Source organism: Engraulis encrasicolus, chromosome 14 (assembly GCF_034702125.1).
Source record: "Engraulis encrasicolus isolate BLACKSEA-1 chromosome 14, IST_EnEncr_1.0, whole genome shotgun sequence".
NCBI classification, from domain to species: Eukaryota; Metazoa; Chordata; class Actinopteri; order Clupeiformes; family Engraulidae; genus Engraulis; species Engraulis encrasicolus.
Window position 1 is genome coordinate 44894880 of NC_085870.1, and position 25074 is coordinate 44919953.

General features: G+C 46.1%; 1 protein-coding gene across 4 annotated transcripts in view; it reads left to right on the plus strand.

Annotated features, from left to right (window-relative positions):
* Positions 1-25074, plus strand: part of LOC134462732 (LIM domain and actin-binding protein 1-like) — a 59100-nt gene that overhangs the window by 16075 nt on the left and 17951 nt on the right. For 3 of the 4 annotated variants that reach the window (XM_063215914.1, XM_063215913.1, XM_063215912.1), the window contains exons 2-4: positions 1287-1452; positions 6753-6798; positions 19791-20444. In XM_063215914.1, the coding sequence (XP_063071984.1) occupies positions 1331-1452; positions 6753-6798; positions 19791-20444 (822 nt within the window). In that variant the 5' untranslated portion in view covers positions 1287-1330. The remainder of the gene's footprint in view (positions 1-1286; positions 1453-6752; positions 6799-19790; positions 20445-25074) is intronic. The other variant, XM_063215915.1, reaches the window with a different exon arrangement.

Consider the following 25074-nt stretch of genomic DNA (forward strand, 5'->3'; position numbering starts at 1 on the left):
TCTCTCTCTCTCTCTCTCTCTCTCTCTCTCTCTCTCTGTGTCTTTCTCTCTCTCTCTGTGTCTTTCTCTCTCTCTGTCTGTCTTTCTCTCTCTCTCTCTCTCTCTCTCTCTCTCTCTCTCTCTCTCTCTCTCTCTTTCACTCTCTCTCTGGCAACCAGGGTCTCGCCCTAGTCCTGTGCCATGAAACCATTATTTGTTTGTTTCAACAACAAAAAAAAGCAATGTGACAGCAAAGCTAAGTGCAAAATATAGATTTATTGATGCTTTCTTTGCCCTGGGACTTTACAGTGACTGCCACCACAACTTTCCATCACTGTCAGCCATCCAACACACAGGCGTGTGGCGTAGAGAGAGTAATGCTTTGCATTTATAATGTGCATTCATCATGGTTATGAACTTGTTCTTTTAAGGTGTTTAGCTCACTAAAGTTGTCTTGTTTCGCTTTTCCCTGTTGCCGAAGGTAGCTGATTTAATCCTTAAAAAATGAGCAAGTCATAGTGAGAGTGCAGCCTATTGTGTGGTGCTTTATATGCTCCCAAATGGCTGTCTCCCTGACTCTGGCGGTCTGACTTACTTGTGTAGTGTCTGTCCATGTGTTTCTTTCTGTTTCCCTTTTGTAGTCGCGTGCCCTGAACTCAGTGCTTGGGTCTTGTGTGTGTGTGTGTGCGGCCTGAACCTTTGGCCACATTTTTTTGTCTGACTGACTTATGTGCGTCTCTGTCTCTCTCTCTCTCCACTCTGTTGTCATGTGCCGTCCTGAACTTGGTGCTTTGGTCCTGACTGAACTGTCTAATTGACTGGTGTTTGTGTCTCCTCTCTGCACCCGTGTACCGTGCCCTGAACTTGATGCCGTGCTTGATGACGAACTTAGTGTTAAACTGACTTGTGCCGTGTGTGTGTGTGTGTGTTTGTGTCTCCTTCTTGCTGTCGTGTGCTGTACCCTGTCCTTGGTTCTGTGGTCCAGACTGACTGTTTGTCTGACTCACTCGTGTCGTGTGTCTGTTTGTCTCCACTCTGCAGTCAGGTGCTGAACTTACTGTCTTTTTAAAAAATATATATTTTTAGGGCTTTTGTGCCTTCATTTTGTGACAGTACTGTGAAGGAGAGACAGGAAACGAGTGGGGAGAGACACGGGGAAGGACTGGCAAATGACCCGGGCCGGAATCGAACCTGGGTCGCCAGCATAGCAATCCAGTGCCCTACCGTTAGGCCACGGTAGGGCCCTGAACTTACTCTCTAACTGACTCGTGTTTGTGTTTGTGTGTGTTTCTGTTTCCTTTTTGCAGTCGTGTGCCGTGTCCTGATCTTGGTGCCGTGCTCGTGAGCCATAATGGACGACGCTCCCTTCAGCCGCAGACAGTGGGCGTCCCAGTCGGTGCGCGTGACGGCCCGCGAACTCTCGCTGGTCGGAGGCCGCGGGAAGAGCGCCGCCATCGCCGAACGATTCTCAAAGTGAGTGACGTGCCTACACACACACACACACACACACACACACACCCACTAATGCATGCACATGAACCGAGTTGCATGCACACACACACCACGAGGATGTACACACCACGCGTTGACACAGACACTATTGAAGACACACAGAAAGATGCGCGCTGTACAGGCCTATATCAGAAGCTCCTGTATACAAAGAGGCGACATGACATTAAAATGTCCTTAAAACACAGCACACACACACACACACACACACACAGGCGGGGTACACACACACACACACACACACACACACACACATACATACACAGCACACACACACACTTCAATTTAGCTGGCCGCTAGGAGCCTTTGAAGTGCAGGCTTTGCCACTGAGCGCAGCAGACACGTTTGTGAGCAATGTGTTATTAGTGGAGGAGCAGGGTGCTGCTTTAATAAGGTGTTACATGGGACTGGATGGCTTGGCTATGCTTGAAGATCTTTATCGAAGCACACCTACTGTGCTCCACCTGAGAGTAAACATTTCACAAAAGCGCGTGCACACACACACAGACACACACAGACACACACAGACACACACACAGACACACACACAGACACACACACAGACACACACACAGACACACACACAGACACACACACAGACACACACAGACACACACAGACACACACACACACACACAGACATACTTATTTAGTACCCCTGTCACTTTATGTGACACCATGTCTCTTTGATAGGATGCACTAGGTAACTTTTGGTATTATCCATTTGTTCATTGTGGGTTGCTTGAATGTTATGTGTGTCCTATGTCCTGAATGTTTTGTATGAGCGAAGCTCACTTTACTGCAAATCAAATCTACCCTTGGGTACCAATAAAGTAATCTAATCTAATACACACACACACACACACACACACACACACACACACACACACACACACACACACACACACACACACACACACACACACACACACACACACTGCTGTGAGTGGGTCATGAGTCATCCATCCGTCAGGTTGGGGACACGTTGAGGTAATGTTGACACGAGGGCAACTGTGGCTGTTACACATCACACACACACACACACACACACACACACACACACACACACACACACACACACACACACACACACACACACACACACACACACACACACAGAATGGCCACAGCCTTAACGTTGTGGGCCTATCAGTAATATCAATTATCAAAGCAAGCACCGTTGGAGGATGGTAGAAAGTGGACAGAAAACAGTTTGGGAAATAATCTGAGTGAGGTGAGAAGAGAGTGAGAGTACTACTGTAGAGTGAAAGAGTAAAATAAAGCCAAAGAAAGGGAAGGGGAATGAGTGCAAAGACATTCAAGATGTTCATTGGTGCTTTTTTTTCCCAGACAGGACTTTCCTTCTGTCTGGCCAGATGGATTAAACGCTTGCATTACTTGTAGTAGGAAACAGAGAATGGCTCCCAACTATCTGTTAGAAAGTAGTGGACCACACTTCATCCCACTAGCCCGAGCCCGGACATGCTTCCTGTGATGCCACGCTGTTGTGGTGGTCTGACCAAGGAATTCAATGTAAAAATTTAAATTGGTTTCTAACAGCTCAACGTTTAAAGTAATGCAGAATTCGCCAGGAACAAGTGCAACCACCCCAGTGTTGCAACTAGTGCAGCCTGTACAGACAGACGCACTAGCCTGGCTAGCGTGACTTGAAATCTCTGCCAGCTTTTGGTCTGGCTGTGTCTAGCTTTGCTTCATGAAATGCTATGGATGCAGCAACCAATTGATTTGCAATCATATACCTTTGTTGTTGTATTGACTGCTGCACCTGCCTGAAACACGCTCACTGTCGTGCATCAATCTGGTATGTGAACGTAACCTCTGAACTGTTGCGTCATCGCCTTAAACACACACCCCATTGTTCTAGATGTTGGAAAATCTCAAAATTGTTGTGTGCCCTTTCTGTTAGAATTGTAAAAAAATTCTACATGTTGCGCCTGGCCAGACTAAATGATAAGCGAAACTTTGTGCAGCGTCTAAATGAATATGGGTGGGCCCAGGGTTACAGACGCACTACAGTGCACAAAGCACATTTTTTTTAATTAACCTCTTTAATTGTTCATCACTCAAATTGGTGTCAGTACTGTTAACGGCAGACAGTTAAGGTTCAACGAGCACATTCTATGAATTTAATTGTCTTTACAACACTCACCTATTTCTCTATTTTCTTATTTTCTTTCTTTTCAATTGACCCTTCCTGCCCCTCTTCCTTTCACTTGCAAGCCCACTCTTCTTCTCTCTGTGTGGGTATCTCTCCTCTCCTTACCCCCTCCCTCAGTATAGCATATCCCTGCTGCTCTCCTTCGCTCTCCTCTTTCACCAACACACGGTCATCGGTGGAGGCCTTTCATTACCCACCCCAAGGGAAATGTTACGCACAAACACAAAGCACAGGGCCTATAAAAGAACCACACACGCACACAAGCTTGTGTGATAGGCCTTATCGAATACCATAGTATTATGCAAAGTTTATGGCTTGTCTGAACAGGGTATAGCGACACACTTTGTCGTACGTGGTTGTAAAATTGCTGTTGCACATGCAAATGCCTCGAGTTTAGACTTTGGGAATGCAGATTCTTGTGCTCCATTGTCTCTGAAGGTCTGAGTGACCGAAACGTCAGCTTTCACATTAAAACCTTGACCGTAATTGTAGCAATGTTGTGCTTCTTCTATAATTTTCAACTGATTTCCATTGAGATGGCTGCACCTGCAAAACAAGATTCAAGGTGTGCAGGCCACCTCTTCCATTCTGCTTGTGCTTCTTTGTCGAAATTGGTGCGGCTTTTGTGTTTTACCTGCCTTCAGCTGTGCACACTCAGCAAGTTCTCTGCAAGGTTCCAGTCGATCCTGCTTTGCCTGTTACCTGCATGCCTGCCAGACGAAATGTGGAGTAGGAAGGTGGCTGGCTGGCTGGCTGGCTTGCTGGCTGTGGATAACAATTCAGCTGTGACCTTCCAAGAAATGCACATACTGTATGCACAAGTGTACACACACACACACACACACTAGGAATGCAAATTATCGATTAATTCATTAATCATTAGTTCATAGTCTTATCGATCGACTTACGATTAACTGATAAGCGGCGTTTCCCCCCCGAAATCTCAGTGTTTCTCGGAAAAAAAACTACTAAATCTAAAAAATGTAATTCAAAATTGAGATAATATACCACATTTAAATTAATTCTATTTCAATTCTTTAATCCAAAGGTGATTTAAATATTCCCACCCTTCACACCCCTCTTCACACATACTCTTTACATGCCCATTTCACCTGGGTCTCTTGTCAGTTGAATTGTCGATTAATTGCAAGTCGAACACACACACACACACACACACACACACACACACACACACACACACACACACACACACACACACACACACACACCACCAGCTAATGGAATTAGCAATGTAGTTACATTGCTGCGTGTGCTCCTCTTGGGAGCTTTGGAACGCACTGCCTCTCAACTCCGGTCAAAGCATTACCCCAAACTGGCAGTGGTGTATTTGACAGACTAATTCATGTCTCTTTTTATGACGATTGTGGATGAAGGGAAGAGAAGGGGTTAGGAGAGTGAAAGAGGGAGCGAGAGAGCGATGAGCCATGCTGTCGGGACGGAAATGTTTGAGATGTTTTAAGTGTAGGTTGCACCGGGGAACCCAGGGCTCGCAGCATTCTTCAGCAGCTTATTTAGGCCTCTGAGGGGGAAGATGTTATTAAATCTGTCGTGTTGCTCTCTCTCTCTCTCGCGCGCTCTCTCTCTCTATCTCTCTCTCTCCCCTTCATTCTTCTTCTCCTTCTCTCTTTGTCGTACATTCTCTCTGTCTCTTGCGTTCTTCTTTGTCACCCTGCCTGCCTAAATTCAATTTGTTTCTTTGCCTTGATTCTTGTCCATCTCTTTCTCTCCTCCCCTCCTGTCTTTGTGTGCTTTCTGCCTCGCTGTGTCTTTGCCCCATCCCCCCCCCCCCTCTCTCTTGTGTCCTGCACTTGAAGTATATGAGCAGCGCTACACAGCAGGACTCTAACTGTCCTGGGCAGCCCATCACATAACATAACAAACAGTCCAACGGTTGTTTTGGGGGTAGACCAGAGAGAGAAGACTTCCCTGGCTGGGAAACTCCTGTCACATCCCTCAGCCCCATACATCACTGCTGCATTCTGCTGTGTCTCTGTCTTTCTTCTCTCTGTCTCTTTTTCTCTCTTTCAGTCTCTCTCTCTCTCTCTCTCTCTCTCTCTCTCTCTCTCTCTCTCTCTCTCTCTCTCTCTCTCTCTCTCTCTCTCTCTCTCTCTCTCTCTCTCTCTCTCTCTCTCTCCATCTCTCTCTCCTCTTCACCCAGGAGCTCCATTCACCCTCAAAGTTATTTGTAGCTGCTCTTTCCATCCTTCTCATCCTTTTTTTTTACTCTTCTTTCAGATCCATCACAGCCTTCTTTTTTCCCCTCGACACCACATTCTTTTCTCTACTCCCCTGTCTTTTCCCCTCCGCATTGCTCGCCTCTGATAGCTTTTTCATTCTTCGCCTGTCGTCTCCTCTCTTCTCCTCACCACTCCTCTCCTATCGTTTCGTCTCCTACACTCTCATCTCGTAGCTCCTCTGCTCGCTCCCCTTTTGTGCACTGGTTTCATGCATTCATCTTCTTTTCTACTTGTGTTGCTTGTGTACCGACTTTGGCTCACGGCTTACATTTGGGTATTTTAGGCAAAGCTGCGAATCCACAGGAATGATCAACAAATTTGACCCCGTTCTTCAAATTTCCGGTTCTTTGTTCTGAGAAGCGTGGAAATCCTGTTTCTGTGCAGGCTGTGCCCACAGGGGGGCGCTCTTGCCCTCTGCTTTATTTAGGTTTGAGGGGCTGCCTGTCCCCCTTCTATATTGTGGTGTAATTGCTGTCAGACCTCCCTGGAACCTGCATTATTGAAACAATACTTCACCTGCAAACGCCCATTGTTGTTGTCCTCAGCATAGGTTTTTGTGTGTCTGTGTCTGTGGGCCAGTAAAGCTATACTAGTTGGAACACTTCCTCACATGCACTATTGATATGACTTTGTGTGTTGATTTACATATTTCTCTGTGCACATATTAAAATACATTTCTCTCTCATTTCTCTGCCCATCTCTGTTCCCCTTTCCTCATCTCTCTCTCTTTAACTCTGTCTTTAACTCTGTCTTTTTCTCTCTCTCTCTCTCTCTCTCTCTCTCTCTCTCTCTCTCTCTCTCTCTCTCTCTCTCTCTCTCTCTCTCAGATACCAAAGGGCAGCAGAGGAGGCCAACGCAGACAAGAAAAAGCCTGTAAGAAGCACAGTAACGTCCAAGCACCTCCGACACACTTGACACCCCTCCTCTTGAGCTGCCATATGGCATGCTCTTATAATCTTCAGCAGCAAAGAAGGGGAAATAGTTCAGATATAAAGTACCAAAGTCATAACCCTTCTATTGGACATCATATGTGAAGTTTGTGTAATAAGTCAAGCTGGACTAGAAAATTACGTCAATAATGGTAGCTCACTTCGACTCAGTTTTCAGTCTTGATCCTTCCACCGGAAGGGCTGTGCCTGTGGCACCATTACAACAGTGGTCTCTGCTTTCATCATATGGCCATTATATATCATTGTATTGTAATGTCATAAGGCCATTATTTCCTACTCTCGAAGCCTTGACCTACAGCAATGTAGTGGTGGAGCTGATATAATATGATGATAAGAGAGACGGACCTTTGGTCTTGCCAGCAGAATTTGCATTTGTTTGGGATGCAAATTAGTATACGAAAGCCTCACCCGCTCCATTCAAATGTAAGCTTGACTTGGCAAATTATCTACGTTTTTTATCAAAATAACCTGGAGCTGAAAAGTGACCGTTATTTTGTTTTTCTATCTATGCCCGAAGAGAATGTGCGTGTGTGTGCATGTCGCAACAAGTGAGGTCGGTTACCAATAGAAACTGTGTGTAGCCGTTGCTAGTAGCAACTGTGTTTGTGTGTTTATAGGCAGGTATTTCCTGTCTGTGCCCGGTGACTGCCCTGTGCAGTAGAAATGAGGCAGCATACCAGCATAGGGTTCAAAGTCTCTCAAAACAAAAACGCCCACGAAAAAATGAAGTCACTCATTTAGACACGCCACTCAGGGTCACTGGTGTGCATGAACACACAAATATGCACACGTGCACACACACACACACACGTGCGCACATGGAGAAGTGCATACTTACTAACACAGACACACACACACACACACACACACACACACACACACACACACACACACACACACACACACACACACACACACACACACACACACACACACACACACACACACACACACAAATGCCCATAGAGACATATGCATGCTAATACACACAGGCCACTTACTTCAATTGGTCGGTGTTCTGTAGGTTAATCCCTATGCAGACGTCTAATCTCCAACTAATTCCGGATAGTGCATGTATAGTGTGTGCCTACTGTATGTCCATGCCAGTGTGCTCCTGGTGTCTTGTGTGTCTTTTCGTCTGCAATAGCACATGTCCTTGTCATGTAGCATTTGCGAGTCTGTGTCCTGCAGATATGCTGTAGTGGCCCCGAGGTCTCTGTGCCCTAGTGTGTTTGAACTCCATGTGGTATTAGTGATGTAGTAGTAGTAGTAGTAGTGTCCTGTGCTGTTTTGGGTGTCGTCTTTTGTGAATATACGGGACATGTAGAGGATAGTCCCAGTGTTAGAATTGAGTGTATTTTGGTGCGTGTGTGTGTGTGATTGTATGCGTGTGTGTGTGTGCATTTATGTGACAGACATGTCTATGTGAGACACTATTTTTTAATCGGGCACCTTTATCTCTGAATTCATGAGAGGGAAGTGCGAAGCGTGGACTGCAAATGCGCAACCAACAAGGGCCATGCAGCAATGCCAGGTAACACAGTCTCTGTTCTCAGTTGATGGTAGAGCTGATGATGGAGTATATTTACTTAATTCCGAAAGAATGAAGTGTCAATGCCCTCGTCTGTTGTGAGTTTGAAAATAATATAATATACAATAGTAGTAATAGAATAGAATTGAAGGCCTGCATTGCCATTATGAAGTGCACAGTACAGTGAGATTTTAAAAAGCAATGGCCATGACGTGCATATCTATGAAAGGGATGAATATTTGTTTATGGTTTGATAATTAGTAGTAATAGTGTATGAGCAAAGTTACATCTTTTGTTTAGTGATGATGTTACCTGATTGTCAACATTGTCTTCATTGCCAAGCCTTGTTCAAGACTAAGTTCGTGATTGGTCAGTGTGTGGTTTAAAACAGGAACCATGAATTTTTAATATTAATTGTTTATTTTTCCAAGCGAGTAGTACTATTCTTGGTGTAATGTATTTGGCACACTTACTAGTGGTGTGGATCGGCACTGCCCTCACGATCCGATTCGATCACGATTCGGGAGGTTTCGATTCGATTCGATTCTATCCGATCCGATTCAATTCTACAATGCATTGCAATGCATTACATTTCTACTGAAAGCAAAGCAAATGTTTAATCAGTCATGATGAGGCAATACAAGTAGTCATATACTGAGCAACAATTTATTGGCTGTTTTCTGTATCAGTCTGTATCAGTCTTGCAATGTTTTGAAGTGCTTTTATTTAATTAAGCGGGCTTGCGGAGCAAGGACCATGCAGAGCATGGCCCTTGCAGAGCAAGGCCCGATTATAGTAATCTCTAAGTCCTGTTTGGAAATGGATCTCCTCCTAGGCCTTTCGAGATAGAGACACCGTTCAAACACTAAAACGACCGGCTCGGCTTGGAGATCGCGTACAGTTATAGGCTTCTCCGTGTCTCTTGTCGTTTTCCCGTTTTTGGCGATTTTGTGAAAGCCTGGGTCCCCATTGAAAATAGTGGTGGAACCTCCATGAACCAAAATTCCGCCACTCTAGAGATTAGAGTGTAGGAGGCTTTTTCGGTCATAAAACATCAACACTTTCACCTAGAAGTTTAGTTGACGCGTTGTTAGCGAGCTCTATGGGATGTCTCCAAATTGTCAAAGTTTCATCTCCCAACTCCCAATACTTTTTAAATGGCAGGTTTGTAAAAAAAACAGACCTGGCTCTATGGAGAATCCCAGTCTTTGGAAAAGTGCATTTTTCAAGAGATCAGCGCATGTCCCACACGGAGGTCCATTTGTGCCTGAAAAATTTAACCTATAAACTTCATTCAAAGACTGTTAGAGACATCACAAGCATGACTCCGATCTGTGAAAAGGACACGTGCCAACTCCTTTTAGTTTTTTTACAACGATGTTGTAAAGACAAAAAACTCATTCTCATTTTCTCCCCTGTTAAAGGCTCAATACTAACTGTCTTTCAGTCAATCACAACAGGTGCAGCCAGTGAAGGATTCCATTTCAACTGTCACTGTCTCAAGATTCCATTCTTAACGAGCAGGTGCGAGCAAGCATTCTAGAAGTCCATTGTTCAGCTCTGCAATGCAATGTAATATAGTCTTGCTGGACTATGCATGACAATTAGCTGCTTGGCTTAGTGGTAATGCATGCTGCTGCATTAGAGATATGGAGGTTGAGGGTTCGAAACCCACACGAAGCAATGTTGATTTTCTAAATTATATCATATGCAGCGTTCCTTGGCCGACTTAAAATGCCATACATGTATATCATTTAGTATGGATGGCAAATGTGCTGAATTACAGATATTGAGGTTGGGAGTTCGAAACCCAGTCAAAGCCATGTTGATTTTCAAAATTACATCATATGCAGTGTTCCTTGGCCAACTTAAAGTGCCATGTATGTCATTTAGTATGCATGGCAAATGTGCTGGATTACAGATATGGAGGTTGGGGGTTCGAATCCCAGTCAAAGCCATGTTGATTTTCAAAAGTATATCATATGCAGTGTTCCTTGGCCAACTTAAAATGCCATGTATGTCATTTAGTATGAATGGCAAATGTGCTGAATTAGGGATATGGGGGTTGGAGGTTCGAACCCCAGTCGAAGCCATGTTGATTTTCAAAATGATATCATATGCAGTGTTCCTTAGCCAACTTCAAATATCATGTATTGTATGTCATTTAATATCAATGGCAAAGGGGTTGGATTACAGATATGGAGGTTGTGAGTTCTAATCCCGCTCGAAGCCATGTTGATTTTCAAAATTATATCATATGCAGTGTTCCTTAGCCAACTTAAAATACCATCTATGTCATTTAGTATATCCCCAAAACGCAGAGCTACAACACTTTCAAGATGGCTGAATCCAAGATGGCTGAATTGTTTGGCCCATAACTTCTGACTGGGTGGATGGAGTTTTTCCAAGATTTCTTTTAGCTTTGTTTTCTCAATAGTACTTTGTTTCATCTCTGCCCCAAAAGGCAAGCCCGCTTCCAGCATTTTCTGTGAGAATGCATTTCTAGTTTAATTTAACATTCATTTGCTCCCGAAATATCCATGGAAGTAATTGAAACTTAAAAAAATTGCCGGATCGATTCTGGAACTTGCCGGATCGATTCTGGATCGTCCATGCCCCGCATTGGATTGCATCGCAGAATCGATCATTGTTGACACCACTAACACTTACCCATTAGTTGGTTCTTTATATGTTCATCATGAAGCTTTTCATACCCATTACAGGCAAGTTTTTGAAAGTGATTTGTATACATTTCCTGTCAAATCCAGCCAATGGTACTGTGTGTGGTTGTGTCTGCAGGCCAGACATTGGGGTCACAGGGAGGCTAAAGATGGCCGCACTGTAGCCAAAGCATCTGATGAAAGCTTCATTAGTAGACTAAGATGGAAAGATGCAACTGTCTCGGGTTAGCACTTATGAGGCGGGCGGCAGCCCTTGAGCTTGTCTGCTGTGCTTGGCTTCGCTGAAATGGATAACTGGAAGACTGCAAAATACTGTATTGTATTCCATTCGTTTGGATGATGTGGTAGGAAAGGAGCTAGTTATGACGTGTGCTGGTTTTGATAATACATTAGAAGTCTAATTAGATGGGAGTTGTGTGACCTAAGAAAGTGTTCAGTCACATAACAGCGACTCTGAACTCCACTAGGTCATCCGGTTTGTTGGTCAGTGTCAGAAAACAGATGACTTTTTTCGAAATTGCCTTTGAGGCGCAATATACCTGTTGAACTAGTTTAGAGTAGGATAACTCCATGGGGTGGTCCACTAAAATGGTTTCATGTTGATGTCACATATTCGTTATGAGAGGTACTAAACTTATATACCAAACGTATGGTAGGCATATAAATCTGCAAATGATTATCATTTAATGGCTTTGCACACTCTTACGAAACCATCAAGAAGTGCCATGCCCGGTTTAATGTTTAACTCAATGTCGTACACGTAACCTACATGTAAGTGAGACAAGCACGCCCTTTTCCCGTAAATGACAAATCTAATGCTGATATCATCGTTTTGATTGGTTTTATATTGGTTACATTGGCAGCTACTTCACAGACAGGCATACCCAAATGGTTTCTTGTTGCATGTTCTCAGGCTTTAGTGTGTGTGTGTGTGTGTGTGTGTGTGTGTGTGTGTGTGTGTGTGTGTGTGTGTGTGTGCGTGTGCGTGCATGCATGCTTGCATGCATGCGCGTGTGTGTGTGCGTGTTTGTGTGTATTGTCTGTGTGCTTTAGTTTACATTGCAATATTTCATCAAGATTTAGGGATCATGAAAGAAATACACCTCATGTGGTGTTCATTTTCGGTTGTCCCACAGAGCTGAAATCCTGCAAGCAGTAATAACAATGTGCAGGCCGGGAAAGCCAGTGTGACACTTTGGAACCAGTGAAGCAAGCACAGATGGACACATGCCCACAAATCCAAGGCAGCTTCATTCTCGATACTTTTTCTGTCTGTCTCTACCATTTCCCCCATAGCCAACGGCACTATGAAAGAGTTTGGCAAAACCAAACCAGTCCCACCGCCCTGACAAGTGGCGGAACAACTGCACACAGGGCCCCAGGGTAAGACACTGATGGGGCCCCCGATACGGCCTGCGAATGTCACAATAGGTCCCCCACCACTATTACGGTAGGGCCCTGGGCCCCAAGGCAATCGCCCTACTCCCTCCCCCTATAGCTCCACCCCTACCCCGGCCCCAAAACACAGTGACTTGAGCTCCTGTTCCTGAGAACAAGTGTGCCACTGTTTTGCCACTGAGGCCACTGGCTCCTGCAGTGCAGAGGAGCCCTGGAGCCCTGTGTGACTTGAGTGAAGATTTGTGGCGCTGACCTCATTTTCAGCCAGGGGAAGCGGTGACAGTCAGTCTGATGTATTGTGGAAGCTATGCCACAGTCAGTGGTATGGGAAATAAGCTCAGGACAGGTGTGTGCGTGCGTGCTTTTGCTTGTGTGTGTGCTTGCGTGCCTGTGCGTGCGTGTGCACAAGCGTGCGTGCGCTTGTGTGTGTGCTTGCTTGCGTGTGTGTGTGTGCGTGCGTGCGTGCGCGCGCGTGCGCAGCGGTTGATTTAGGAGATGCATAAATCAGAACAGAGATTTTTCCTGTGTTGTTGACTTGTGTTATTCTAGTAGTGTCATTAAAGCACTTAGTAGGGTTTTTAACCTTGGAGTAATGTTTACGAAATCGTTTGGAGAAGGGTAGGTGATGTTGTATATGACAAACGACTCAACTTTTAGGTGACCGAAGATAAAATATCAAATCCTAAAAACTGTCCCAGTATTGCAATAAAAGCAGAGTACGTGATCATGTAATAGCGTTGTGAAAATATACAGTACATATCCCCTTTTCCCTCCTTAAAGGGCCCCTACCTGGACAGGTAGTAAAGAACAGGTGAGAGCACAGTGCTGAGTTGGTTTACTGTCCTCGTGACTTTTATTAGCCTGAACCAAATGATTGTAATAGAATTGTTTCCCTTCCTGTTGGCACGTTAATATGGGGTTTGAAATCCTCTCAAGCACATGGCACTGGTGATAGTCAAATGCAACACAAATATTAACAACAGATCTTTACACGGCAGCGCTCCCGAGATACTTGTTGAAGAGGAATTCTTTCTCCAGTTCCAGTACCTGGTGTTTGGTGTAAGCCTGGTAAAGGTGTAAGGCACAGTGGCCAGAGTAGGTATTGCAACTATGCCGATAATTGCAACTTTTCCCAAATGTGGTCTGTTTTTATGAATATTTAAGTATTAAACTGATAATGACTAGTATGATCAAAGTTCAGTAAGTTTTACAGCTAAAAAAAATTCTATTACTGCAAATTCATGGCGGACATGGAGAAGATGCATCTTTTCATGCATGAAAAGTGTAATTTTTCCAGTCATTAATGAATGCTTAGAACTTGATATTGGTGGTAAGTATTTGTGAAAAAAGGTAACATTTGTGAATGGGCAGCAAGAGTTCTGGAAATACTAACTACCAAAAATATGACATACTGTACCTTTAATGTATGTATTGACCATTCTGTTAATGTTCATCTCTGGCCTGTAGAGGGTGAAGTACGTCTCACAGTATTCAAAAACATTAGACTGCAGTACTAGCCTTGGCCACCAGCCTACTGTGTGCATATAGTTCCTTTCAAGCAACACTTACATTTCCAAGCAATAAAATGTTTCCATACGGAGTCGTAACGAGGCATAACTAAGTAGAGTAGAATAGGGTACTTTTGTTAATCCCGAGGGAAATTAAGGTGACTGGCAGCTTACATAGATACATAGATACAAGACATGGACAAAGACCTAATGCACATTATGGCACATTGCAGTAAACATAAGGAGTATAGCAAAAAAGCCTTACATCAGTTAACACACACACACACAAAGCACACACTCAGACTACACACACTACAAGTATAAGTCAAACCCCTTTTTCGTGCATGGTATCATAGGAGTTAGGAATAAGGTGGATGAAGAACAACACAGACATGGTCGGGATCTCCGAATCTGCTTATTAGTACGCGGTTATAGCCCATTTAGGGCAGCAGAGACCGTTCAGGAGGGCCTCTCACCCTGTTTTCACCAAGTTGCTAATGCACTGAAACGACTTTGGAAACCTTTCCGTTTCTATCCTGTACAGTGTCCGAAGATGAAAACCACTTGCCGTTGCTTTAACTGAGAAGGAGTGCATCGGGAAATCAATACAGTACACGGGGAGAGAGTGGTGGATACTGAGCTTGGAGGAAAGGGGAAGCAAGCAGGACAAATGGACATGACTAAAAGGGCATGGCAGAGGCAGGACACTGAGTCATTCCAAATTGAATTGTGTGCATGTGTGTTTTTGTGGCTATGTGTCTGGCTGATTATGTGTGTGTGACTGAGGCCTTCTGTGTGTGTTTGTATACCAATAGCCATACTGTGTGTGTGTGTGTTTATGCCTGTGTGTGTGTGTGTGTTTGTGCCTATATGTGTGTGTGGGTTTGTGCCTGTGTGTGTGTTTGTGCCTATGTGTGTGTGCTTGTTTGTGTGTGTGTGTGCCTGTGTCTGTAGCAGGAAGGGGGGAGTTGAAGAGAAATGATGTCACAGTATCATCTGGTGTCATTAGGTCAAGTGGTGAAGTTGCTTTGCCTTAAAGAGACAGTGCGTACTCTCTTAATCGCACACAGGCACCCTGACTGACTGACTCATCTCATGGCCTGCCTGGGTTAGCCCACAGTTTGGCAATGCCAGGAACAACTCCTTTTTCACACAACTTCCTTTAAAAAAAAATGAACTCCTCCTTGCTGTGGGGGGATTTGAATGGCCGTAATCTGTTTCACAACTCATCCCAATCTCGTTAGCCTTATTAGTTAACCTTGTTTGGTTTGGTTCAGCCAGTTCGCCAAATCATGTTAAGTGCAGACGTTGCATGCTCCTCCCATTCCTTTGTCTTCAGAATCTACATGAACTATATATTATAAACATGAAGACAAGTCACCCAACTGCTTGTTCAGCCCTTTAATTTGTGTTTATTTTACTGTCATACTAAGTCGCTGCAATTTCACCCAGAACAGCTACACTACTTTTTACAGTAAAGACGCTTAGGATTATTAATCAGTCTAGTCTTGCTGTGTACGTGTTATTTTGAGTTTTTATTGAAATCACAGTTGCTAGTATGACTCTCTCGATTGCCTACAGTCTGCATATCTTTCCCATCTTGTCACACACTGACTCCGATACGCTTTTGAATGCGTATTGTTCAAGAACGCGACGAGAAAGACAAGCGGCCTTGGCATTTTCCACCTAGACACAATTGTTAAGATCTGTGGAGTGAGTGACCTTCACTCCGACACATCTTGCCAACTTGCCCCCAAGTCCTCTACTACCTACCGTATGCTAGCGTGCCAACACCGAAGGCTTGTGGTGTGTGAGTTGATGAGCTTTTGTGAGGATCTCACATCCAAACCCCCCATTAGTCAGCATGCCATTCGATCTGTGTCATGGCTTCTGACTGTGCTGTGTGGCAGCCTTGTGGTCTAACATAGGAGTTTCTAGCTCTGGGCAGGAGAGGAGAGGGTTAAACTTTTCCTCCTAAATGTATCATTTCCTGCCTCCTACTTGCATAGAAAATTCTTTTCTTTTTTCTTCTCTCCCCCCTTCTTTCACCCCCCCCCCCCACACACACACACACACACACATACTCTCTTCTGTTAGTTGTCCACTCTCTGACACCCCCACCCCCCCCCCCACCCCCCTCACACACACACACACACACACACACACACAAGCCCCCTAGTCCCGTGGTTCTCTTGCACACAAACTCTTGTAACATTTATTTTCTCTGCTTTTCTCTCTCTCCCACACACTCCTCTTCTTTTTGCCTCTCACTCCCTTTCTGTCTCTCTCATTCCCTCTCTCTCTCACACACACACACACACACTCACACACACTCAGACCCACTCACACCCCCTCCCTTGCTCTCTCTACTGGGGGTGGGCTGGTTCCTACACGTAAGGCTTTTTTTCCCCCTTCTCCTCCTCTCCTCTCCTCTCCTCTCTTCTGGTTCCCTGATCTGCCGAACATCTGGTGAGACTTTATCACTTCCACTTTGGCCAGCGCGAGCACGGCAGCAGAAAGACGAGAAGAAGAAGAAGAGAGTGATCAAAACCAAAAAAGAAAAGAAACAGAGAAACTCCTCTTGATCTTCCTCTGCGTTCAATCAGGTTGTCGTCCTCCTCCGCTCCTCTTCCTTCTTCACTTCTACCAACTTCAGAAATGTTGTCGCTCGTTGACTTCATTGTGCATGACTGTACAAAGCTCTCTTGCGTGTTCCTTTCTCATCTTTGTTTCTCCGCTGATAATTCTTTTTATAAACTTTTCTCTCTCTCTCTCTCTCTCTCTCTCTCTCTCTCTCTCTCTCTCTCTCTCTCTCTCTCCCTCCCTCCTGTGTTCACCTCAGGGTGGCTGACTGCGGTGTCTTGTTGTGGAGGTAGGAAGTGAGTGTGGGGCGCTGCTGAGGGGTATGGAGGAAACGGATGCGTCTTTTTGGTCCATGCTGAATGACCATCTGTGTATTGTTTGGTAGTCATATTGAAACCAGTCCTACCTCATAGCAGAGCCTTTCAACTTTGGCTGTGTGTGTGTTTTTATGAGTGTATTGTTTGTTCCCTTGTACATAGACCGGATTGTAAACCAATGCTCCAGAGGCATCTGGTCTTGGCTATCCTGGACTTGACCTGACTTGAGTGGGTGGGTTGTGTCGGCGTGGTGCTTCTACAAATGCGTGTGTGTGTGTGTGCGCGCGTGCGCATGGGCATGGGCATGCGTGTGTCTGCAGCTGTTTCTTAAAACTGTGGTTCTGTCTATGTGTATACTTGCAGCTGTGTGTGTGTGTGTGTGTGTGTGTGTGTGTGTGTGTGTGTGTGTGTGTGTGTGTGTGTGTGTGTGTGTGTGTGTGTGTGTGTGTGTGTGTGTGTGTGTGTGTGTGTGTGTGTGTGTGTGTGTGTGTGTGTGTGTGTGTATGTGGCAGTAATTGAGTGAGAGGGTGCTAGCTCTGATCAGGTTTCAATGAGCGAGTTGAGTGTAATGGAGGAGCTAGCTTTGTCCTCTCTGATGTGGAGACCTCTCGGTGTCGTATGTTTAAAAAGAGACCCTCTCCCTCATTAAACCATAGCCCCAGGCTGGGCACTTCAGAAGAAAGCAAAAGTCCCTCCCCAGGGGCAGAAGCCTAAGCATACCATGACAACTGTCTGGGCTGGGCCGTGTGGCTAGTGTAGCATCTTGACACTTCTTCTTCAGGCAGGGCTTCTCTGGTTAAAAAGCCAGTGTTAGTCGTGTTAGCGGGTGGTGGGGCGGAAAACATATGGTAGGACTTTCACTTTTTTTTTACGGGCCAGCCCAGCAGCACACACCCCACTCCACCTTGGCAAAATGCTGTTTCAGCACAAAGTGTTTTTATCCGAACCGGCCGCCCCCCCATGCCTTTGACTTTCCACACCAGATTCCTTGAATGAACTACATAGCAAGGCAAAGATGTGGCCCACTATGCTGCCAACAAAGGCAAAGTAGAGTAACTATGTGAGTTTTTGGACATCCAGTTCAGTACAACATGTTGTACGTACATACAGTAATAGTGGTGATGTTTTTTGTCAACTTTCCTAACGTTAAGACGTATGGGACTTAGTCACACGACAAAATGACATGTTATGAGGTCAGTGCCTCATTGAAACTTAATTCAACGAAATGTGTCGGCCTAGTAAATTACTTTTGCCGTCGTAGTAGGGCAGTATTGGCAATGTACGGAGTACGTAAGTCTTACAGTACTTCGTCATCATTACTGTAAGAATATTTCATTTACGTTTTAAGGAACACCGTCCCCTGTTTTCCCATTGAGCACCACCGTGACGCCCAGCAAATTAAACTGCGATGTTCTCCGAGTAGTCTCATAATGAAATCAGGTTGTTCTGTCTCATTCTATTACACGTTGTCGACGGTGTCATTTAGAGATGCAGGGTTTTTTTTGTGTGTGTCTGTGGCCAGCAGCAGGCGAGTGACTGTGTTGAACAGCGCCAGTGTTGTGGCCACATTTCATTGCTGGGCTTCCAGGGCCATGATGCACTAGTGGCACGGCGCAGGCCAGGGCAGCAGTGGAGGAGAAGAAAGGGTCCTCCTGTTCTCCCCGCCCGCCGCAGTAAACACGCCGTGACGCCCCTCAGCAATGCGTCCGTCTGTCCTCCGCGTGTCGGCTCCTGCTTTCCGTCGACATTGGACCAAGTGGTCTTTCTTTCATTTCGCACTCTCCTCAAAGTCTTCCTCTCTCTCTGTCTCTGTACTTATCTCAGTTTCTCTTTTTTTCTTTGTCTCTGTCTCCATGTCTTGTTTCTGGATCTTTCTGCAGCCTTCTCTCTCTGTCTGTCTCTCGTTCTCTTCTGCCCCCACCCCTCCTCTATCTCTCTCCTCCCCCCCCTTTCTTTCTGCTGTCTGTCTGTGTGTGTACTGTACTGTATGTGGTGGATGACTGTTGCAACTGCTCTGGCTCCACCATCCCCCAGGCCTGCTTTCCCCCCTCGACCGCAGGACAACTAATCTTTTTCCCTGGGTTGACCTCAGACCAGACAAGGCAAGGCAAGAGGCAGACAGTAAGGACAGTAAGAAGAAGAGGGGGGGGAGAAAAACGGGTCAGCCAGCCCAGCCGGCTGTGCTTTAGCTTCTTTCTTTCTTTCCAAGCGGTTGTGAACTCCCACCGGTATTCTCTCTCTCTCCCCTTTTTCCTGCCAAGCGTCGCTGTACGAGTACAGCTGTCGTCCGCCACAGATGCAGCCGGGTCTGGTCTGGTCGGGTCGGTCAGTAGTGCGTGCACTGCAGTGGTCTTGGCTCTGACTGACTGGGCTCCCATTCCAAGCTTTTGCCAAGTGATGAACTGCACATGGGGGAGTTTTGTTCGCGAGCGCAGGATTGCGGTCGCATCCTGACATGCTGACGTGTCCAGACTCTGTACTGGGTCTGCAAGAACGCGTTCTCTGTGTCCATTGTTTGCCCTCTTCTATATCCACACAGTATAAATAACTTTTTACTGTTAATGTTAATCACTTCATCACTTTTAGAGTTCATTTTGGTTATAATCTTTCAAGATGAGTAATGTAACCAAAACTGGGAGATGAGTTGGGAACAACTGTAAAAGGCTAATGACATGGGATGGGAGACATTGACATTCATTGTCCTGGGTAAGATTGTTAAAATTTGTCTATATTTTCTCTCCCACTCCCTCCATTCCCCATCTCTTTCTGTGTCACACTCTCCACCTCTCTCCCTCTCCCTCTCTCTCTCTCTGTCTCTCTCTCTCTGTCTCTCTCTCTCTCTCTCTCTCTCTCTCTCTCTCTCTCTCCCCCCTCTCCCTGCTCCTTCCCTCTCTCAGCAGCTAGAGACTGTGCCCACCAGCCTGCGTTCGGGCAACCTGAGTGTGCTGAAGAAGCGCTGGGAGCTGCCCAAACAGCAAGAGGCGCCCTCTGCCCCACCGCCCGCCACCACCTCCACACCAGCACCCGCCGGCCCACGCACTCGCTTCACCCCCACCACCACCACCGACACCGACACCCAGCCCCTGGTCCAGGCCCAGGCCACCCAGTCCAAACCTAAACCCAAGCCCTCTGCGGCCCAGCCTGAACCCACCACCACCACCTCCTCTGTCTCAGCCTCGTCCTCTGTGGCAGCCTCTACTTCAGCAGCAGCAGCAGCATCACCTCCAGCTCCCTCCCAGAGCAGCCTCCGGCGCTCCGTCTCCCTCAGAACCCCGCCGCGCGCCCTGGAGAGGACCCCAGAGGAGAAAACAACTGCTACTGCTAGAGGAGGAGGAAGTGGAGGCCGAGCGATGGAGCGAGGAGCCCTGGAGAGGCCACTGGAGGAGGAGGAGGAGCAGGAGGTGGTGTTGAAGGAGAGGTTGGTGTTGAGGAGGGGCAGTGGAGGAGGAGGAGGAGGAGGAGATGGCCCTCTCAGCCCCCTCAGCCCCCTGGAGAAGCCTAGTGTGCCCCTCGGCAGCCTCAAGATGATGTTCGAGAAAGGGGAGACCAAGGTGAGGTGTGCATGTGTGTGCGCGCGTGTGTGCATGTGTGTGTGTGCTTGATGTGTGTGTGTGTGCTTGAGTCTGTATATGAGTGTAAGGCAAGGGGTGTTTTTTGGTAGCTTATGCAAGATTGTTTGGGTGTAAGGCAGCTAGGCTTATCTGGCCTCAGGCTCATGTTTGGGAAAGGAGAGACCAAGAGACCAGGTTGAGATGAGGGCCCTAATGCACTCTATGTGCAGATAAGCTTTGATGGGCAAAATGGATTAATGTGCTACAATCTAGTGCCGCTCATTCCAAATGTTCTTGTTTTACCTGTCCAGTTCAACCAGGTGATCAATCAACCAGCCAATTACCTTTTAAATTGAATATGAATTGGACAGGTCAGACCAAGTAATTTGGAATATGTGACACTTGATTGTATAACCAATGAATCCATTTTGCCCATCACTGATGGTAAGGCAGGGGACTTGCCTGACTGTGTGTGTGTGTCTGTGTTTTAGTGTGCAGCATGTGGGCAGTCAGGATTTACACAGTTCCCACAGTCATACACGCTCACAGCCAGACATTTTTGTCCAATGTGTGCCATCTGGTAGCCTGCAGATATTTAGATAAAGTCAAAGCAGTGCGATGGATGTCTCAGATGCTTGTGGGTGGACACACACACACAGAGACACACACACGCTCAACACACACCTATTATTGGCGATGAAACATCTGGAAAAGCTTGGTTGGGTTGCTCATTTTAGCTTGAGTTTGATCCCTCGGCGTGTATCATTTTTCATTCACATTTTGAGCATTCTAGTTTTGTCTGCCAATTCTGTGCTGTTGTACTTTTTTCAGAGTCATGATTTAATTCCCCGTGGTGTCATACCCTCACGATATCAATGCTCATGCTTCAAGTAAGCTTTGCTGTGATTTTTCTGCCATAAGAACGGGACATAGTACAGACAGATTGAAAAGATTATTCTCTCAGACCTACAATAGAGCGCTAAATACATGAAGATAGTAGGGTTGTAACGATACACTCGGCTCACAATTCGGTTCGAATCACAATCTTTGACCTACGGTTCAATACACAGCACATTTTTTTTATTATTATTATTATTTCACACAAAAAAGTATATAAATGTGTAGGTAGAGCAGGTTACAAGTCGCTACTAAGTATTAAAAAACTATTTGAGGAGGATTTGAAACTTGAAAGCACTATCACATCTTATGGTTGTTTTCTGCACTGAAGGCTAACAGAAATTTGAAAAGCCCTAGAAGATTGGAGGAAAAGAAAATACAATTATGAAGATAAGAATAATAATAATAAAATGTTGCTAAATTTGTTACATCTGGTAGACTCACCTCTTTTGGTGTCTACTAGCAGTGAGGGTGTTGCTGTGCTTTCATCCTGTGAGGGGCTAGTCATGCTCCAAGTCATATGCTTTTGTACCTTGTGCACATTCTCTCTGAAGTCTGTTTTCCCAAAAGATCTTACTGTCCAGTTCATTACACTTCAGTTCATATGAACATAGAACACACACACACACACACACACACACACACACACACACACACACACACACACACACACACACACACACACACACACACACACACACACACACACACGAACAAGGGCGCCCCCCCCCCACCCACACACACACACACACACACCCTTTCTGTACCTATTCCTCCCTCTTGTGTCCTCAGACATATACAGACTCCCAGTAATTTTCTCAGAGTTGTGCTTGTGCACGTACACACACACACACACACACACACACACACACACACACACACACACACACACACACACACACACACACACACACACACACACACACACACACACACACACACACACACACACACACACACACACACAGTCACCTAGAAACACACCACCAGCTTGCACAGCCAGATAAGAGGCTATCATGCCCCAGGATCAGAGCACTGGAGGACCCAAAGGTATCTGAGTGTGATGTTTATGACCTCACCGATGACCAATGCCAGTCCAGCTCTGCTCTCCTCTGCTCTGCTCTGCTCTGTTCTTCTCTGCTCGTCTCTCTGCTCTGTTCTTCTCTGCTCGTCTCTCTGCACTCCTCCTCCCCAAATGCCTCTATATCTCTCCGTTCCTTTCACTCCCCCTCTCTCTTTCTTTCTTCATGTGCTTGTTCTCCCTTAGCCTCACTTTACCTCTACACACACACACACATGCGCGCGCACACACACTCACACATGCACTCACACACACTTCGTAACATTGACACACCACATTCCCTCATTCTCTCCGAAAGCAAATTTTGAGAGACAAGAAAAGATAAACTGTGAAAAAGATACACTCCTGCTGCTGCTGCCACAGCTAGCCAACAGTTCCTCTCCTCTCCTCTCCTCTCCTCCATCCTCATCCCTGCATAGCTTCTCATTCATTTTCTTCTTTTCTCCCCTCCTCTTTTTTTCTACCTCTCCTCTTTTCTGTTCTCTCTGTTTGAGGTCAGGAATGTGTATTCCCATCAGCCTCTCTGGCTGTGAAGAGAGGCAGCCTGTGGAATGCAAACTGCAGTCCCAGCCGCATGGCATGCCCCCCCCCCCCTCCTCTCCTCAGACACACATGTGCTCTACAGTGATGTGCCTCCCTGGAGCTCCTCAGACCAGAGATGTGCTTTGCTGAGATGTGCTTTGCTGAAACTCCTCTAAAACAGAGATGTGTGTTAGTGGAACTCCTCACGGTGCTTACACACCTCAAAGCGCGGCACGTCCACGTAACGTGTCCGGTATCAGTCCGAAACGCTTAGAATACATGAAAACAGATCATGCCTTCCACACAGGAGCGCAGTGTAAGCGCAGCGCATGTGCGGCCCCGCGAGTGGCAGACCGGACATGTCCGCGATGCTCCTTGAAAATAGAACTCGAGTCTATTTTCCTGCGCGGACGTCCGCGTTCAATGAGCGGCTTCCATTGAAAATGAATGGCTGCTGCCCGCGGATAGAACGTGGACGCTGACTGTGCAGTGAGAGAGGCAGCCCGCCAACCTCTCGGACTCGCAATGCTCCTGGACATGTTAAGCGAACTGAAATATATTGGTGTGTATAGTGCGTTACTGATAAATGCTTTGCTGGTGCTCCTCCGACAGTGATGTACTATGAGCTCCGGGTGTGTCTGTGTCTGTGGATGTACTTAAAAGTGATTTGCTTTACTGGTGTTCTTCAGCTGTACTGATACCGTGCTGTACACTGACATCTGCACCATCTGCACCATCAGCCATTCACCAGCTCATTAAGGAGACACACTGCTCCTGATTCAGGCTGGCTGCTGTTTACTGTCATGAACCCCATGGCCTGACCTGAGCAGCCCAGTGTGGCCTCCTTTACAGAGGCTGTACTTGGCAACCGTGTCAGGCTATGATCTTGGGAAGATGGCTGGGCAGACTGATGGATGGATGGACTGACTTATGGATGGATGGATGGATGGATGGATGGATGGATAGAGTGAGTGAGAGATAGGGAGAACTATGCTCTATAGCTTAGCCCAGTGGTTCTCAATATATACTTGAAATGCCATCTAATGAGCAGAACCTCAGCCTGTTGCTCCATCGAGTCAGGTGCAGTTCGGTAGCAGAATTACAAGTTACGAAGTACCGACCTACAGCACAGTGTGTGACGATTTTGTTCTTGTTCTAGTGATTCCACATGATAGTGCAAACCTTGGCAAATCGTTTCTAATTTGCTGCATTCCGAGGGGAGATGAGATGAGTTGAAGAATGTTAATAAAATCCTTTGAAGACTTTTTTTCCAGCTTAATTTAGCCTATCCAAAACGTTTACGGTGGAACGGTGAAATGAGGCAGAGCGAGGTGTGTGGTTATCTGTAGTGTGTTTTCGGACCATATCTCTGTAACCCCACTCTCCCTCCTGCAGTCTGTGCAGATGTTCTCTCTGCAGATGTTCTTTCCGAAAAGTGGTGCTATCAACCAACTGCTAATGGTGTGTACTAAGAGTCTTCAAGTGTGGGTTACCATCGCATACATATACAGACCAGCAAAAGAGAATTGTTTTGTAAAACCACTCCTGTGTAGAGAGAGAGTGTGTGTCTGTGTCCATGTGTGTGTGTGCGCCTGTGTAGTGTCTGCGTTTCTCTGTGCGTGCGTGTGTGCGAGCGTGTGGTGTGTCAGCCAGACAATGCAGCATTATGTCCATCAAGACATTGTTGTGAGTCATTTCCTGCCCTGGTTGAACTGCTGACTCAGGATAATAGAAATGGAAGAGGCAGGCAGGGAGAGAAAGAGGAGACGGGAGCAGGAGAATACACATGGGGAGTGGAGTGGAGTCGAGGGGAGGGGAGGGGAGGGGAGGAAAGTGGTAGTGTCTGTGTATGTGTATGTGAGTGTGAGAGAGCAGTGCTTCCTGCAGAACACTGTTAAGATGGGTGGGGGGATAGCTGGTATCACTGACGTGACAATCACGATTGGACAGTCTTTGCTGTGCAGTTTTATGTTAAATATGACACAACGTCCGCCAAAATAATTGACTTAAGCTATACATACTGTCCAAATTAAACAAGAAATCACCTTAAACAACCCTATATTCTCAGGAAAGCCTTTTTGTCTTGGTAGTTGACCAAGTCAAGGTGGTAGAGGAGATTTCAGGTAGCCC